General features: G+C 38.8%; 1 protein-coding gene and 1 long non-coding RNA gene across 2 annotated transcripts; one reads left to right on the top strand and one right to left on the bottom strand.

Annotated features, from left to right (window-relative positions):
- Window positions 1-996: 996 nt before the first annotated feature.
- Window positions 997-10,880, bottom strand: LOC139936607 (uncharacterized). The gene is made up of 5 exons (XM_071931449.1): window positions 10,661-10,880; window positions 8,791-9,009; window positions 4,712-4,909; window positions 3,301-3,762; window positions 997-2,221 (listed from the first exon to the last, which is right to left on the bottom strand). The coding sequence occupies exons 1-4, from the start codon at window positions 10,770-10,772 to the stop codon at window positions 3,323-3,325; spliced, it is 969 nt and encodes a 322-aa protein (XP_071787550.1). The 5' UTR covers window positions 10,773-10,880; the 3' UTR covers window positions 997-2,221; window positions 3,301-3,322.
- Window positions 10,881-15,990: 5,110 nt separating this feature from the next.
- LOC139936135 (uncharacterized) lies at window positions 15,991-18,360 on the top strand. Its single transcript, XR_011785909.1, has 3 exons — window positions 15,991-16,186; window positions 17,064-17,156; window positions 18,026-18,360. It is a non-coding gene; the product is annotated as an uncharacterized lncRNA (long non-coding RNA).
- The last annotated feature ends 1,354 nt before the right edge of the window (window positions 18,361-19,714 follow it).

The raw sequence follows: 19,714 nt of genomic DNA on the forward strand, positions 1-19,714 counted from the left end.
TGAATTTTCCCCATTGATATCAATCTTACCAAACCGAGGCTGGAAGATCCCCGGGCGAGCTTTACAACATGGTGACGTCGTTTTTAAAGGAACACGTTGCCTTGGATCGGTCGAGTTGGTCTTTGAAAAGCGTTCTGTAACCGTTTGTTTTAAAATCGGTATGGTTAGAAAGATGTTGTGAAAGTAGAATACAGAGAATTGTTTTGACTCCAATAAATGGCCGACCGTGTTATTCGACGAGGTAAAACAAAAACCGTACAATGTTTAGTGATACTTGTGTGGATCACTTTTAAAACATCTTTCTAACCATATGCATTTCATAACAAACGCCTCAAACGCTTTTTGAAGACCAACTCGTCCGATCCAAGGCAGTGTTCCTTTAAGCGAAAAAAAGGAGCAAGTCTCAAAGTATTACGAATCGGTCATGTCAATAACAATTAATGAGCAAATACTAAAACCGCCCAGTCTCTTTGATATGAAGGGACTGTGTCAATGACTGATATGTGAGAGTCTTAAATGGCATAAGTGAATAACAAGTGTGCAGGGGGAAATCTGTCCGCCGGGGATTTCGCCCCCAGCCCCCATGTGGGAACATGGGCTGGAGGAGGAGGGTTCAAAAGAGGGCGCTAACAGAGCGCTAACAATGGAATAAAAAACACCCCTGGCACACAAACTTGTGTGCTTTCAGATGCTTGATTTCGGGACCTCGAAATCTAAATTTGGGGTCTCGAAATCAAATTCGTGGAAAATTCCTTCTAATCGAAAACTATGTTCCTTCAGAGGGAGCAGTTTTTCACAATGTTGTTTACCATCAACAGCTCTCCATTGCATGTTACCAAGTAGGTTTTTATGCTAACAGTTAGTTTAAGTGATACCAATAGTGTCCAGTGCCCTTGAACATGATGGGCCTGTGGTAGGTTCTTGTGGGGTATGGTGGGGTGGGCGGGGCGGTCATCTACTTGAAACAATACAACAACACGACAACATTTTCAATTTAAAGGATACAATTCATGCAGTACTTGTTTTAATAGCAACAGCACATAATAACAGCACATCACATAATACGATCATTATATAGGCCGAAAGTCAGCACAATGGATTGCCATACAAAGTTGTGACTACAACAAATTACATTGTACAATTACCGAGATAGATGATACTCTCATGGGGTGTTTTGAATTTGACTCAAATTTGATCAAATTGTCTGGATCTGGGCCAATTTGACCCAGATGTTTTTAGAGTGTAGTGATGTGTGATACTTAAAGGATTCGGGTACTTTTTGTAACACAAAACAGAATGTCCACAGATTTACATTAAACTTCCACCATTTGAAGATAATGACAGTAGAAAGCGTACCTTGAAATATTACTTGTTGAGGTGCTGTAGTTTTGGGGAAATTAATAAAACAATGTCACGAAAACGTTTATTTCATGCTAAAATAGTTTTCGTCTCATGATCACTGAGACGAAAATTATGTTCATGACCCTGTTTTACTCACTTTTAAAAACTACAGCCCCTCAGCAAGCAATATTTTCAGGGAAGCTTTCTACTATCATTATTTTCAAACCGTGTGAGTTCAAATCTGTGACATTGGTTTTTTTTTTCCTACAAAAGTTACTGGACCCTTTAATCCAGGATCACTCACATTAACTATAAATGTTATATAAACTCCATTGAATGTTCAGGTCATCGGTTTATTTGATTATCTTTCAGCAATTAGCAAAGCACACTAGAAATACAATATTTTGATGTTAACGTCCTCTGCACAGCACTATAGAAAATTCAACATCTGAAACTGCTAATCATCATATACTTTGTTTGCCTGCTGGTCATAATAAACCTGAGTTTCCTAAATGGAAATTAGAGCTGCAAATTGTTTGTCACTTTTTCAAGTTTTTGCATGATAATAACGCTTAAAACTTTGAGGCATTCATAGACCTTTCTAATGCAACGTCACAGCTCGAGTTTTTGCAATCAATACAAAGCCATCAATGCAAAACAAATCCAGTTTGTTTACAAAGTAATAACAACATGTTGGAAACAAAACAAAACAACCAGTTATGGAATGTATTTTAATTGACTTGGAAGCTTACAGAAAATGTTGGATTTGGTTTAATGGTATGCAGTCGTCCTTGCCAACCAGCGCGTTTTGTTTATGGAAAGTTGAACTCCACCTGCAGTTGAACTGTTTCTGTTTCCAAGTTGGAGATCAGTGGTGATGCTGTGTAAAGAGAAAAGAAATACAACATTCTGCTTTTTAACAATTGAATAAATAACCATTGGTTCCAGTTATAAGGGCCCTTGGCTACTATTAAACACCATGGTGATCGATTCTTTGAACAGTGTTAAATGCAATGGAAATGGAAGGGGGTACATTAGCAATGGGAGACCTTGGAACGCTACGTGGCAGCAGACTTACACGGTAAATTTTCACTGTTGTAGTTCTGAGCATGCGCACGTTAAAGGAAACAACGGATTTACATGGTAAGTCTGCTGCCACCTAGCGTCCTAAAATGGTTTTAAAAGTACACGACGTGCTTCCCCAGAGAGTTTTATCCTTGCGAATAAAGACAGGTACCTGCTACCATGCTGCTAGGTCCAGTGTTTTCATTGGATAATATGACCATTCGATAAATGCAGTGACCAAAAGCTACCGCACCTTGGTTGGTTTTGATTGGGTCTGAGGTTACCTCGGACGACCAATCGAAACACAGAAATGGAAAGGTTACTTTCGGTCGTCTGCATGTGTGTCCACGTATGTGTATTGTACACAGTACATGCATGTGCATGTACTTGCAATATTGTAAAGTTTGTGCAGAATTTGATCAAAGATATTTGGGTGCGTTCGTTTAGCTTCCCCGGGTCGACCCCGGTGTGTGGCGTTTTCTTTTTCCAGGACGAACGTGTGCAGATAATTACCCACGTTTGTCCTGGAAAAAACCCGCCACACATGGGGGTCGACCTAGGGAAGCTAAACGAACGCACCCTTTATGTGAAATGAATTTAGGTCAAAGGTGAATGTACAGACGCACGCCGGCTGGAGGCCGGCCGGTCTCTGGCGTTATTCACGAGCCTCGAAGTGTGACGTCAGATGTTCAGGCTACAGAGAGGTTTCTTTTGTGAGTCCTTTAGTAGGAGGGGTGATGGGTTCAGACTTTTACTTTCGTAAGGTCTTTAGATTGCAAGACTATATTGGACAAGTTTTTTTTCCATTATAAGGGCCTTTATGAATTGGTCATCTCCTCCCTAGATAGTTATTTTCTGATTATGCTCAGTTTATAAAAAAGAATGAAAACTAACCTTAGCAGTGGTGATGTCCAAGCTAACCTCGGCAGTTTGTATTTTCAACACAGCTTGTCAAGAGTTCCCCGTACAGCGGAGAGATGAAGACCAGGGAATAATATACGTTCCGTTCCTTTTTGGGGTTGATGAACTGGGCACAGATGAATTTAGCATCTTGACAGGTATGGCCGGTCAAGTCAAAGCCATAGCTGACGTCGTTGAAGACGACTTTACCCTCCATTTCCGAAGAAGGCCATTCTCTTTCAGGCAAAGCTTTCTGCATGACGGTGCCAGACAGCTCGTTCTGCCCGTTTTCACTGCTAGACATCCACACCCTCACTGTCCACACCCCTCGATCGTGTTTATACCATGGAATTGCCTCCGAATACTTCACTTTCAGCTGCAGAGCAATCTCATTTGCTTTGCCTTGTTTTATGGAAGCTTGTGGCACCTCTGGATTAATCTCATTCACACTAACATCTGTATGGTATTAGGAATGTAAATTATGTTTTAGTTCCTCTTCTCAACGCTCTTAAAAACACACGGGTCAGATTACTGATCCACTTCTGGGTCTGGTTAACCAAGAAACTGGTTTAAATAAAGACTACAGGATTATGCATCATTTTGACCCACTTTTAATGGCTTTTTATATAAAATAAAAAACTCGGGTCAGAAGAGATTATTTTGAGGTCAGACTGACAGGAAAATGGTAAAAAAGAAGAGATTCTGACTAATATTCTGCGTAATTTTGATTCACTTGTTGGGACCCGGTTAGGGTTAATTGATCTGGCAGCTGCCTCGATGCATTTGTTGCTTTTTTTAAACGTTCCGTTTTGGGGCGGAAATTTTTCTTTTTGTTAAAAAGAAATTAAAAGAATCCGGGGCATCCGTCCTCCCCCACCCCGCCCCAAGGTTACAAAAACGACAACGATCACGACGCAAAGAGAATACATTCTATTGGTTGAATGAGCGTGGGCGTAGTCTGCGTGGAGTAATTCAACCAATAGAATGCGTTCTCTGTCTGGTGTGTTCGTTATCGTTTTCGTTATCACTGCAGTGTAGCGTTCCAAAGCATTCAATTGTAAGCACGGCCATTCTTTGTATAGTAAAGAATGTCATTAGATAAAGCGCCTTTTTAAGGAACATTACAGAATTGGTTTTGCTAACAAAACTTTGAGATCGATCGGCCATCTGGGTCACGAGAAAATAGTGAAAACCGATTACACACTTTGCATGACATTGGTAAAAAAAATGAATAAAACGTTCACTGAGCGATAAACTTCAAACGCAAGGTTCAACTATTTATTTCTCATCGAATTATTATGACATTTCAGGCAGAAATATCTCAACGGATGTTTTCAACTATCATCATCATTAGTAGACCGTGTAAGTTTGATGTTAATCTGCTTAAATGTTAGGTATGACTTACTGTAGCCGCAAATCTTGCAGCATTCCCCTTCAATTCTGATTCTTTGTCTGCAAACAAGTGGTGGACATGTAAGATACTGACAACTCAAAGTGGAATTATCACAGTCGCAGTACGAACAGTCATTCAGCGCCACCTTTCGCTCACCATGACGTATAATTTGGTCATCGTACATACAGGAAAGCTCACGTGGGACCACATCTACAAAAGAAAGGTTAAACGAAAAACTCAATTCAACAAAGCTTTGTACTACTATGAGGTTGTTTTTGAGGTGTCAACAGTTTGTTTATAAAAATACACTCTGAAAAGTAAGACATACATGGTAATTCATCATTGGACATCCCCATCGGTTTGTACAGCGAATGTCAACTTTGCTGTTTCGACATTGGGCATCCCCATCGGTTTGTACAGCGAATGTCAACTTTGCTGTTTCGATGTTGGGCATCTCCATCGGTTTGTACAGCGAATGTCAACTTTGCTATTTCGATGTTGGTCAACTTTGCTATTTCGATGTTGGTCAACTTTGCTATTTCGATGTTGGACATTCAATATAAGTTTGTACAGCAAATGTCAACTTTGCTATTTCGATATTGGACATTCAATATGATTTTGTGCAGCAAATGTCAACTTTTTCGATGTTGGACATTCAATATGAGTTTGTACAGCAAATGTCAACTTTCCTATTTCGATATTGGACATTCAATATGATTTTGTGCAGCAAATGTCAACTTTGCTATTTCGATGTTGGACATTCAATATGAGTTTGTACAGCAAATGTCAACTTTGCTATTTCGATATTGGACATTCAATATGATTTTGTGCAGCAAATGTCAACTTTGCTATTTCGATATTGGACATTCAATATGAGTTTGTACAGCAAATGTCAACTTTGCTATTTCGATATTGGACATTCAATATGAGTTTGTTCAGCAAATATCAACTTTGCTATTTCGATATTGGACATTCAATATGAGTTTGTACAGCAAATGTCAACTTTGCTATTTCGATATTGGACATCCCCATCGGTTTGTACAGCGAATGTCAACTTTGCTATTTCGATGTTGGTCAACTTTGCTATTTCGATGTTGGACATTCAATATAAGTTTGTACAGCAAATGTCAACTTTCGATATTGGACATTCAATATGTATTTGTGCAGCAAATGTCAACTTTGCTATTTCGATGTTGTACATTCAATATAAGTTTGTACAGCAAATGCCAACTTTGCTATTTCGATGTTGGACATTCAATATGATTTTGTGCAGCAAATGTCAACTTTGCTATTTCGATATTGGACATTCAATATGAGTTTGTACAGCAAATGTCAACTTTGCTATTTCGATATTGGACAATCAGTATGATTTTCTGCAGCAAATGTCAACTTTGCTATTTCGTTATTGGACATTCAATGTGATTTTCTGCAGCAAATGTCAACTTTGCTATTTCGTTATTGGACATTCAATATGAGTTTGTACAGCAAATGTCAACTTTGCTATTTCGATATTGGACATTCAATATGATTTTCTGCAGCAAATGTAAACTTTGCTATTTCGTTATTGGACATTCAATATGAGTTTGTACAGCAAATGTCAACTTTGCTATTTCGATATTGGACATTCAATATGGTTTTCAGCAGCAAATGTCAACTTTGCTATTTCGTTATTGGATATTCAATATGAGTTTGTACAGCAAATGTCAACTTTGCTATTTCGTTATTGGACATTCAATATGAGTTTGTACAGCAAATGTCAACTTTGCTATTTCGTTATTAGACATTCGATATGAGTCTGACAGCAAATGGCAACTTTCCTATTTCGACATTGGACATCCAATGTGAGTTTGTACAGTGCTTTCAATACCATCCAGCCACATCTGCTTATTACAACATTAATTACAACATTAATTATAACTTAAATGTCAATCCTACAATATCCCATGGATCTATATCTTTCTGTTAAATCGATGCCAGCAGGTCAAAATTAACTCCACCATTTCATCCATTCAGTACACCAATACGGGAGGCGTACTTTTTTCCTAGGACATACGTGGGCAATTAACATAAAATGGGTGTGTTTTTGCCCGAAAAACACTCTCGCGCATGCACGAGCTTTAGTGGTGACCGCAAGGGACCTTGGGCCACTGGTGGTGGTATGTGGAATGAAAATAGTTGTGGTAAATAAAGGGGAACCACACAACCTGCTTTTCTTCTACTACTACGCTTCACACAATGGTGTACAGGTTGTGATGAACCAGTCTACCTCCTCCTCCATTGTCTCACCATGGAGATATATGGTCTATTTTTAAACTGGGCACATTTGGTAATTATTGTTGAAGACCAGTATTTTCACTTGATTTGGTAATTATTGTCGAGGACAGTTTTTTCACTTGATGTATCCCAACTTGCATAAGATAACAAACCTTTGAAAAAAACACACTATTGTGGTTGCATAATTGTGTGTGCTCCAGATGCATATGTGCTGTTTGTAATGCAGTGTACTATTAAATTTCATTAAAAAAAAAAATTAGCGACCACAACCGTTCATTATGACCGTCTGTCTATTTTCATAATTACCCTCCCTCCCCCTCCCAACCATATCCAAACGTATTTTATCGGGCAATCAAGACTTGGCGGTGAAAGCAAGCGCGACGCATTTTATGGACAAAAGGTAGAGTTGTACAAATACGCAGTTTTACATGGTACATGGTACTAAATATGATGTACATTGTACATGTAACATGAACGCGTGTATGCGTGTATGTGTACATGTTTAATAATATGCATGAGTGTATTTCCACAACTATTATTACGTCGAAGTACGCATGTGCATGGGAAAATGTATAGTACGCTCATTTATGTAAATTGCCCACGTTCGTCCTAGGAAAAAAAATACGCATACGGGAGCCCCCCAGGGGTGTGTCATGTCACCTCTTTTGTACTAAATACCATATGATTTCATAAAATATGCAGATGATACAACCGCTGTGGGCTTTATGGATAGCAAACGTGATTTTAAAGGAACACGTTACCTTGGATCGTTCGAGTTGGTCTTTGAAAAGCGTTTGTAACCGTTTGTTGTGAAATGCAAATGGTTCGGATTTAAAGGAACACGTTGCCTTGGATCAGTCGAGTTGGTCTTTGAAAAGCATTTGTAACCGTTTGTTATAAAATATATATGGTTAGAAAGATGTTTAAAAAGTATAGAATACAATGATCCACACACATTTGCCTCGAAATTGCGTGGTTTTCCTTTTACTTTGCGAACTAACACAGTCGGCCATTTATGGGAGTCAACATTTTGACTCCCATAAATGGCCGACCGTGTTTGTCGACGAGATAAAAGGAAAACCACGCAATTTAGAGTGATACTTGTGTGGATCATTATATTCTACTTTTAAAATATCTCTCTAATCATATGCATTCTATAACAATTGATTACATACGCTTTTCAAAGACCAACTCGACCGATCCAAGGCAACGTGTTCCTTTAAAGTAGAATATGATCCACACAAACATGCCTCGAAATTGCACGGTTTTCCTTTCATGTCGCGAAGAAACAAGGTCGGTTATTTTATGGAGTCAAAATTTTGGCTTCACAAAATGACAAACGGTTTCACACACTTTTGATCAAAGACCAAATCGACCGATCCAAAGCAACGTGTTCCTAAAACAAGCTACAACAACGCTTATTTTACTCTCTAAATAGTGATCGTGCTATTTTACAATATTGTACTACAAATCTGTACACCAAAGTTCTGTTTAACTTGTGTTAATGGGAACATGAGGGCTCAAGATAATGTTTAATTGGGTAGAGTATTCAAACATGCCAACAAAGTTATCGGTATTCAGCAGGCTGTACCGGGTGATTTATATAAATCTCTCCTTTTAAATAAAATCACATTTATTAGTTACGACAGCTCTCACCCACTTCACTTGAAATTCCAGAAAAAGCCTTAGAAGCAATCGTTTTCTTCAAAGAGCCATCAAAACCCGATAGCGTTCATTTGTTCCGTCTACCATTTCCCGGGAAATGGCTCCGTAGTGGGAAAAGGGCTTTCGAAACTAGGCTATTAACATTGACTTACTTTTAGGACACGTCTTGCAGCATTCCCCATCAAGTTTCGTTCTACTGCTGGGATCGCAGGGTAGTTCTTGTGGACATGACTCAATCTGGCAACTCAAAGTGGAATTATCGCAGGTGCAGACTGTGCAGTCATTTGGCCTCAAAAAAACACCATGCATGTAAAGTTCGTAAGAGCGGTCACCAGGGAGCTTTGCAAAACATGGAAGATAATTAAGGACACCTACAAAAATGTTAAGAAAAGATACATACAAAGACTATTCATCAAAGCTTCGAGGTGGTTTTGTTGTGTCAAAAGTTTTATCATTACACCACGAATAAAAATTATTCAAACAAAATCCCTAATTCAGGGTCTCTGCTTTAACCCATAGTTGGCAAATGGAAACAATATAAAGATGTTTGAAGCTTTGCATGGTGTAAAATAGAGAAGAATTAGCTATAAATATGAGTAAAACTGCTGGTACAACCATGTAAGCTTGAGGGAGTGTTGGCTCTGAATAGAGCCGATTTTGGTCTCGACGTTTCGAACAGTTTACTCTGCTCGTCTTCGGAAGAAAAATTCTCTTTTCTTCTGAAGACGAGCCCAGTATGCTTTATTCTTAAAAAATGAAGTTGTCTACAAGGCAAAGTGTTTCTTTAAAGGCAGTGGACACTGTTGGTAATTCCGAAAAATAGTTATTAGCATAAAACCCTACTTGGTAACGAGTAATGGGGAGAGGTTGGTAGTATAAAACATTGTGAGAAACGGCTCCCTCTAAAGTGGAGTAGTTTTCAAGAAAGAAGTAATTTCCACGAATTTGTTTTCGAGACCTCAGATTTGGAGTTTGAGGTTTCGAAATCAAGCATCGGAAAGCACACAACTTCGTGTGACAAGGGTGTTTTTTCCTTTCATTGTTATCTCGCAACTTTGACGACCGATTGAGTTACCAATAGAGCCCAGTGTCTTTAAAATAATGTATATTAATATTCAACAAACTAACATTTGAAAATTTCAAAACGTGGTCGCGCCGAAAATCTGGAATAGGAATATATCAGAATCTGAGAAAAATTTCCGCGTAGGAACGCTTCTCAGATTCAAATGTTAGGGTGGTTAGGGTTAGGGTTAGGGTTAAAACTGACCACATTACTTCAAAGTGAAATGTTTCTCAAATTGGTTTATACTATCGAAAGCTGCTGTAGATTTCTAACTAATAAGTTCTTATTGCAATTAATATTAAGAGTGATTATCAAATGTATACCTTCCCTTCAATGAAGTCATAGTTCTCATAACAACCACACATTGTCCTATACAAATCAGTTTTAAAAGTATATTCATGTATATAATAAAATAAGTATTGTGTTAATATCTCACTTTGAAGTATTTTTACTTATGTAAAGTACTCGTATTATACAGTACTTGCTATTCGGCATTCGGTTATTTGATTAGTTTGTACCTGGAAACTTTAATCGTTATCAAAGAATGAAGTATGTTCTTGGCTACTGTACCAGTTGGACACTCTGGTAGTCGGCAGTAGCCTTTTTTTTAAATAAGATGTCAGAATATCGGGCCCAACGAAAACCGAACCGCTGAAAACATTTCCCGACCTTTGCCGACGTCATGTTGCCCCTATACGTTGTGACCCAAAGGGGTAGGGCCTAAAACGTCATATAGACTTTTATCACGGTGTGGCCATCTTAATTTTACATCATTCCAAATAATTGTATACCAAACTGAGGCTGGACGAAATAATAGTCTGGTGCTATGTTTACGCAATGGAGCATTCATTACTGTTATGGAAACAGGGAACATGACCAAGATGGTGACAGCGTGATAAATAGTACTATGTTGTTATCTTATCTTTATGCTAGATTCATAACACAATTATGATGTTTACCTGATGACAATGACGAGTATGATTCGTCTTCTGACAATCCTTCATCAGCCAAACAGCAAGCTACAGCAATAGATAAGACCAAGAGGCCTCGACATCCTACAAAAACAAACATGACAATAACACCCAATACTTCTTAGTTACTTATTGGAAGAACAACACCACTCAGTCAGGCAAACTTGTTCCAGCACCAGGCTCACTGAATCAGTAACTTGTTGCAGCTTGCTTATATAGCTTTGGTGTCAGCATTGAAATAACCAATAGGGTACCTCCAATAAGTAACTACATTCCCGCATGGAGGACTGTTAGCGCATCGGGTGAGTGGAACCTGATATTATGCTGACACTTGCTAAAAGTTTCAAGCGACGTGACACAGCACAACAGTTTCTAGGAACCTGTTTTTATGTTCTGATGACTGTAGCAGACCGTCGGTTCGATGATCTGGGCCCAATTTCATAAAGCTGCTAAGCACAAAAACTTGCTTAGCATGAAATTTCTTTCTTGATTAAAACAGGATTTCCAACCAAATTTCCCATTGTTGCATAATTGCTTGTTACTGGTATTCAGCTGTTGTTGTTTGCTTTTAACCTGAAAATCACGTGAAAATTTAGTTGGTAAATTTTATCAAGGAAGAAATTTCATGCCAAGCAAATTGTTGTGCTAAGCAGCTTTATGAAATTGGGCCCAGTTGGGGTGGGTTGGACAGACATTGTTTTGCATGAAGAAGAGAAAACAGTGAGAGAAGCAAAGGGAACTGATGAAACAAACATTCAAACATAACATAATAGCGCCTTTTCACACTACAGAGCCATTTCCCGGGAAATAAACTCCCGGGAAACAACCCCACCGCCACCCCAGCAACCGTTCTCACTATCCCAATTTGGTAACTCCCGGGAGTACTTTTCCCCAGGAATATGCACGGTCGTTTCACACTTACGATCAAACCCCAGGAAATGTGGTAAACAGGTCAGCCCATGCGGAAGTTACCAATGTTTGTTGACGGAGGTCCGTTCCCACAATGCCACACGGCCGGCTGCAAAATCCTTGCCACATGCGACCCAAAATGGCTGCACGTGTGTATTTGCGTGTTGTTATACCAATATTTATGTGATTACGGCGGAGAAGAAGTCTTGCAGTTCGGGGAAGACGTCGCTGACGGCATGTCAGGAGAAGACGATTGCTGTGACAGTGTTTTAAAGACATCGGTATAACAATCGGATGGAATTTGTCGTGCGGTTGACGGGTTTCGTGGCACTTGCTGGAAGTATTGGTCAAAGGTCAATCTGGTCTACCAAGAAGAGCGGCCACTGGTGGGAGCAAGTTGCTATTAGAAAATGCGAAAGGGAGCTCTCTACTCTGCGAAAGCTTTTTTTCTTATGAGAACTGTAATTGAATGGACGTTTGTGTCCGCGTTTTACCCAGAGGTTTTGTGTTGGCATTCATCTAAATTTTTGCCTGTTCACACTATAGTTATTTCCCGGGAAATGACGTTTTCCCGGGAAATAATCAACCCTGCTCAGGGGCAGGGTTAAGGGAATCAACCCTGGGGTAAGGCCTAGTAATTTTCTGAATGGCATTTTCGAAGATTGCATAATAATGTCCATGATGTTAGGGTCAAGGTAATTAAAGGTTTTATAGAAAAAACACCGCATGGTCGATTTTGCACAATCTGACAATAGCAGTAGAAAGAAAAAGAAGCAATCTTCCCTTCCCAACATCAACAGTGCTGTTTTCCCTTTGTACAGAGAAAGAACACTGAATAGGCTTTAACCCTATATTGGCTAGCATTTTTTCATGGCTTCATAAAGACCTTTACATGTATAAAAAAAATGTTTTTGTTTTCGAAAACTTTTAGGCTCTGAAAAACAAAACTATTATCCTACCGACCTATAGTCTTTTTTCCCAAGGTTTTCAGTTTTTATCTGCAATGGGCAGGGGTCCGTTCATATCCAGCTTCACGCAGGCAGTCATCAGCCAATTTTGAGAAAACTTTCCCGTTTCTTGTAGGCAACTAGTTTCAAAGTGTTATCATCACTCCATCGGTCACTTCTACCCATCGTAAGAAATTGAGCAACAAATTGAACTAAAATATTTACTGTCAGGTGGAAGACAGCAATGTCGATCGAAGAACTCTGGACAACAAAAGTCCACCAACGGCCAAGTACATGTAAATAAGATATACCATACACACATGGCGTGTGTACGAAAAGGAAGCTTGTTCACGCCAACTATTTACTGTATTCCTATTCCATTCACGTGGTCAATTTTTTAAATTAATATATTAATTTGTAAATTACAGATGTAATTCACTTTTATTTTCGTACCTAAACGTAAACACTTTCAGAAGGAGAAAACAAAAAAAAGGGCTATTGTTACCACACGAATTATTTGGCGCGCTATTTTTGACGTCTGTGACCTTTCGAGGTTAACGACGTCTCAACACAGTGGAAGTAAAAGGTGGGGTAAGTTAAACCCGCTTTCGTTCTCACTAGCTGCTTTTCCCGGGAAAAACGTTTTTCCCCGGGGTTAACTCCTTTAACCCTACCCCTTAACTGGGTAAATTATTTCCCGGGAAAATGTTATTAGTGTGAACAGATCGACTAACATTTCCCGGGAAATACCTGTAGTGTGAAAAGGGCTATAGATGCACCCCGTTGTGCAAATTGTTCACATTCACCGCAGCAAGAACCCACCTATATCTAATGTCATTTCGGGCATAGCTAAGCGATTGTATGGGGTCCATGTCTGTTTGAATTAGAGTTTAGAATGTATTTGAATATATATCGGATCACAGACAACTCTAAACAGTTGAGACAGTTGCAAGAATAATGTTTCTTTACATCCGGAAAAGAGAAGTGTACAAGTGTATAATGTTTCTAGATGACATGGAAACATTATACATTCGTATATTTTCTATTTTGATGACTGTTGATGTTTTTAATGAAGACAGGTTGACGTTAGTATGGAAACTTACAAAACGACGTTACTTCAGAGGGATCCGTTACTGTGAACAAGTTTGCACCATTATAAAAGTATGTTTTGTCTGATGTCCCTTCAAAGCCACCATCGTTTTTTAACGTTTGGATTTAGTCATTTTGGAGAGTGCTCTGTTATGAAAACAAGCATTTTATTTCCACAAACCTTAACTTTCTTTAAGTACACCATGCATCTGGTCTACCTCGTGGTTATTCACACTGTAGTCCAGTTCGTGAGAAGTACTGGCAGTTGGTGATGTCAGTTAATAGTCTAGTCATTGACAGTAATTCAAACGACAGCAATTTATATAGGGTCCCTTGCTACATTTTAGCATGGTTGTAAAATGTAGCAATGTTTGCAATGTTACAAGATTTTGCAAGAGAACTTGGACGGTAGCAGAAATTGTTGTCCTTTCACTTGAGATACATTTTGTAATTTGTATAACCATGCTACAATTTAGCAAGGGACACTTGCTAAATTGCTCACGTGTGAAGGGGCTTAGGATTACATCCCACAATATAATATGTATGGATGGAATTTCTACAGAATCCGAATTTGTTTGAGGACCTACTATAATACCCCAAAATAACAAACACTTCTGCCAAAGTTTTGTATATACACACCCTCAAGTTTACTGCTGAAAAGTTTGTTACTGACGGTTTCATGGTCCATGGCTGACTTTCCAGTAAAACGACGTCATGGTTTTTGTACACTATGGTTATTGTATGTTAAATATGAACTTCTGACTTCCGATGATCCCTTCATTACATTAAACAACCGCACGCAGTGTTCTTAACCATGACGTCATTGTCTGGAATGTCACCCGTGTGGATCGTTATTTGTTCTTCAAATTGTTTCGTTTAAAAGATTGCTTATAAACAAATGACCAGCAATATCAAACAAACAACTTGGCAACCTTGGAGGGTGTATAGGCTCAAGCCCCCCCCCCCCCAAAAAAAAAAAAAAAAAAAAAAAACACCGGTACATTGCAATGCTGTATTGACAATGGTCTCAGTGTATCCATTTTTAAATGTCTGCTAAGTTCATTACTAAGTTCTCTGAATCTATAGTATCACAAACAACGCTAAGCAGTTTAGACAGTTGCAAGTGTAATGCGTCTTCACAGCTGGAAACATTATACACTTATATATAATTATCTTTTGATGACTTTAGACGTATCAGATTCAACTACCTCCTGTTGTGTTCAAAACCATGACCGATCATTTTTCTTAAAAGTCACTCGTGTGCATCGTTCAAATATTCAAACAGTCGGGAGAAGAGCCTTCAATGACTAGTTCACTGTCTTGTGTGATCCATCCAATTTACAAAAGAGTCTTTTTTGAAAAATTGGGAAATATTAACAAGTCTCTATTCTCAGATAAACTGGTCTCAAATGCCACTATAGACATTTATCACGGTGCGGCCATCTTGAATTTCTCCCATCTTATCAAACCGAGGCTGGAAAAACAAAATAGTCTGGTTCATATTTGCAAAATGATTATTAGCATTCCTTATTGTTATTCGATACGAGAAACAAGACCAAGATGGAGGCAGCATGAAAGAGATTGATACAAATCAGATCAAAGTGTGTGGCAAAAAAAAACCTTCGATGACATCGAATCCAACAAAATATTATGTTTTGTATTTATTCGTAAATATTGATGTTCTTCAACTAAAATGGCAATAGATTTTGACCTTTTGACTAGCTCAAAACTTTCTCTTTGGAATGTGTGAAGACACCCATTTCTCCAGAAGACGATCAGAGCATGCTGATCGAACCGTCGGGTTTGAAAAAAACCCGGTTCTTTTCAGGACCACCCAACTCATGTTAGAGATTATCATTATGCCCTACATGATGTTACCGCAAATCTTACTATTTCTACATCCTTAATATTGGAACCATGCAAAGTTTCAAATCCTTCCAGTACCCATTCGTTCAAGGACGTTTTTTTTCTTCTTCAAATTTTGCTTGAAAATTGTATCAAGTAAACTACTTTTACAGCATGTCAACGTGAGACTAGAAACCCTACTTTCAGAACTGTATTTATCATGCAGTTAGTTCATCATAAAAGTAAACTCAACATGGAAGACCCTTGCCTGGCTGCAGTAATCCACGGGTGACTTCCCAGATGAATTATGTCATGGATTTGAACACAGCGGGAGGCTGTTGAATGTGATGCATGGATCATGTCACTAAGGTCAGAACTTAAACAACAACTACCAAGTGTACAAAACCATACGGCATATTACTGGGAAAGTCACCCATGGGCCATGGACCTCTGTTAGTAAGAACATATAATAAGACCTAGAGGGCGCACTCGGCTGTATGCTGTGCCGACAAGGATGTCGCGTCGACATTTGGAAACCGGGCATAAAATTCAATCGCGTGTGTTTTGCCCGTATCTGTTGTGCATGTAAACCGTTGATTGAACGTAGGAAAGCCACTAATTTTTCCCGCACAGTCTAACAAATCGTTAGTAAAATGCCTGAAAGTTGTGCAGCTTATGACTGCACCAACCGTCGAGTCATGGGAGGTGTTCTCTCATTTAATAAGTGAGTATTTCAAGGTACTTTTCACACTAATTTATTTTAATAAGAATAAAATATGAACGTTTTTTTTCCCGTGTCCGAAAACTGGACAGAATTGCCGTAATGAAAATGTACTAGGCCTATCATGACTTTATGTAACTTTCTTGTTGAGAAAGTTCGCGGATGATGGGTCCTTCCTCCATGGTTAAACATGACATATTTTCACTAGAGTTATAAACTATGTGGTACATTCTTAACGTTTTGGGCTAAGTTTAATTGTTGATGGCAAGCAGTGGCAAGTTCTATTCAAATCGATTCTGAAGTGCTGAACAATGTTGTAGGCTACAGAAACAGATAAACATGTACACTGTAGATCCTTCGCACGGAAATCATGGCCATGCATGCATATGGGGAGGACTAAAGACAAATTATGTTGACAAATCCTGCCTTGGTTGGTTGTTTTTATTTATCCGAGTTCATATACTCATCATACAAATAAAATAAAACAAGAAAGCTCTCCTGAGAGTACTGTTACTGTTGAAAAAGGATTTTGTCAAATTTAATTGAATAGCGTTTTCTAGACCAAAAACCTATCTGCAATCTCAGGATCTGACTGGGTGCTACTTTTCGTGAATGTTGTCTCCAACTTCCAAGTTAAGTAAAATTGGGTCTTGCCAGGTGGGTATACACGTGACGTCAACATTACATGTGACGTCAACAATGGGTAAAATTATTCCATTTCATCAATGACAACTAGTTTTTTAGCACAAAATTTGTATGTCCAATCACAAAAGGGGTTTATGGAATTCATGCCTGCAGTAAGATGCAATCTATCCCAGGATTATAAGTTGCCTTCATTAAAACATGGTTAATTTATTATGGGATTTTCTTTTTAATTCAGATTTCCTCTTGGAAAGCAGGCTATACTCACTAAAGTGGGTGACGGCAATCAGGTTGTGCAGTGAGCACTTCAAGAAGGATGACTACATGAGAGGTTTGTATTTACTTGTACTTATTTAATTTACAGGGTCATTCCTTGTCAACTTAACATGCTTTGGAATCTGACTATCCCCAAACTAAAATATTACAATGAAAAAGAACACATGTTACAATTGTGGTTTTGTTTTAACAAATGAAGGCTATTTCAAGAGCTTTAAAATTATGTTTAAAAGCAGTGTACACTATAGGTAATAGTACTCAAATTATATATTAGCATAAAACCTTTCTTGATTACGAGTAATGGGGAGAATTGATAGTATAAAACATTGTGAGAAACAGCTCCCCCTAAAGTGACGTAGTTTTCGAGACAGAAGTAATTTTCCACCAATTCCACGAATTTGATTTTGAGACCTCAGACTTTGAATTTGAGGTCTAGAAATCAAGCATATGAAAGCACACAACTTCGTGTGACCAGGGTGCTACAAGAGTGTTTTTTTCTTTTCATTAATATCTCGCAACTTTGCGACCGATTGAGCTCAAATTTTCACAGGTTGCTGATTTATGCATACGTTGAGATACACCAAGTGTGAAGACTAGTCTTTATAGTGTCCAGTGTCTTTAAGTGTATATCTGATTTGCTTTCGGAGATATGGACGTTCGAATGCGGCAGGTCATGCTGGTTAGTCAAAAGTTCTTGGAGTTTCTTTAGGGAGTCCAAGATCCACATCAGAATGTTGATCAGGTTACAAAGCGTGATTTGACGGTCATGTTACAAAGGTTGAATTGACTCGGAATGACCCTACAGAAGTGTTGTTGGCCATTCCTACTGTGATTTACAAAAATAAATCAATTGAAAGCAAGAATTTGCTATATTTTTTCAAAACCTATAAAATATGTTATAAACAACCAAGTTTACATTTACAGGTAATCATCCCAGAGATGACCAAGAAAATATTCAACATGGAATCAGGAGTCTGCTGTACCCTCCATCTTTCCAGCTTACCCACCACATAAACAACAGAAGCAAGCAAGTAAGAGGCCTCCACCTAAAAGAAAAATGATGACAGCGGATCCTGGTTCACAACCTCCTCCGTTAAAAACTGTTAATGTTGCAGAAGAGCACATGTATGCAAAGATCAAAAAACAGGCATCGACCTCTACAGCGGCCACCAGCGGCCATTGCCGCGATGCCCCAGCGAATTGCCGTGAAGCCCTTTTAAAAATCACGTACCTTACGGCCACTTGGCCGTCGTGCCCTTTTCCATTGATTTCATAACATTATTTATTCGAAAATGTTATTTAGTGTTAACATTGTCACCCATTTAATTGATACGGAGGTAAAATTCGGAACGTACGATCCCGCACACTAGTTTTCACAATGCTGCTTCTGTGCAACAAAAAATGTGTCGAGAACGTGGCATGGTAACCATATCAAACGTAGTTGAGCTGTTTACTACTAAAAACGCAGCACCAGACTACTCCAATGTATAAACTCGCTACAAGTCCCTACACTAATTACGCATTTTCGCACGGATTTTGTCTATTGAGATCTGTATTTGTAGCGGATGGGGCGGGGGACGCGCGCGGCTGGAGGCTGGATACAGTCTATGTTTTCCCCTGGCTATTTCGCTGGTGTCCAAGGCTTGTACTGGATTAATGTTTGTGACCCACCACTACCAGTGATCTGCCTGCCTTGCGACTTTGTTTTCATTGCTAAACACATGTGTTTGTGTACACACAACAAGCGTGGAATTGTAAAACGTCAATATCGGATTATATGGAGGTAACGGCAGAGCCCTAATTTTGGAAATCATCATACTCCATCAAGTTCATTATTGATGAATCAGCATGCCATCCCACAAAAGATGCAAAAATAAGCAGGAAGGCGAAACGGCTGGAGTGGCAGCAAAGTGCCAACTTTAGAAGCATTTTTTAATTAGGTGCGTTTGTTTACTCTTTTATAGTATTTATTTAGCGCAGTCTAGCGTGGCATAAACGCCGGCATGCACAATACAACTTACAAGTTTAGTTAAATGCTTGCTAGGCCAATTATTTTGTGCTAAGGGGTTGGGGGTTCGTTTTTAATTCTCATTATCATTATAAATATAAAAAATAAGGAAAAAATATATATATATATATTTTTCCAAATCATCGGATTTAGCTGAGCCTCCGGGTTGTTGGCGCGGGGTGGGTGGGGCTCGTTTGTCTCGCAGAGTTGGGGTAGTGGTGAGCCAGGGACTAAATGATCTTTTTTCTTTAGATTAGCACGCAGGGAATTTATTTTAATATTTTTTTCTGTATGATTTTTTCAAAAATTCTTTGTTCTGGAGCAATTATTTGTTTTCAGATGAGCAGAAGGGAGTTTAATTAAGTCGATGAATAAGGGGAGGGGGTAAAATGGGGTAAGTTAATTACTGGGGTAATAGTTTGCAATTCGAGTGCTGCAAATAAATATGGTTTGGAAAGTTGACCACGATCTTGAAATCAGTGGAAAGTATATTAACATAATCATCAACAAATAAAGGTTTGAAAATGGCCTTGGGGCCCTTTCAGTTGGCCTTGGTGTCCCTTTCTTTTTTAGAGCTTTTGAGGCCAAGTGGCCTTGCCCCTCTG

This window comes from Asterias amurensis, chromosome 4 (assembly GCF_032118995.1).
Source record: "Asterias amurensis chromosome 4, ASM3211899v1".
Classification (NCBI taxonomy): Eukaryota; Metazoa; Echinodermata; class Asteroidea; order Forcipulatida; family Asteriidae; genus Asterias; species Asterias amurensis.

What these genes read in the sequence shown, in the direction of transcription:
- LOC139936607 (XM_071931449.1), bottom strand. Translation starts at nt 10,772, where the DNA reads ATGTTTGTTTTTGTAGGATGTCGAGGCCTCTTGGTCTTATCTATTGCT. An exon ending in ATACTCGTCATTGTCATCAG is followed by an intron (nt 9,010 to 10,660) that starts GTAAACATCATA and finishes ACATTTTTGTAG; the next exon opens with GTGTCCTTAATTATCTTCCA. An exon ending in CTGCAAGATTTGCGGCTACA is followed by an intron (nt 3,763 to 4,711) that starts GTAAGTCATACC and finishes AATACCATACAG; the next exon opens with ATGTTAGTGTGAATGAGATT.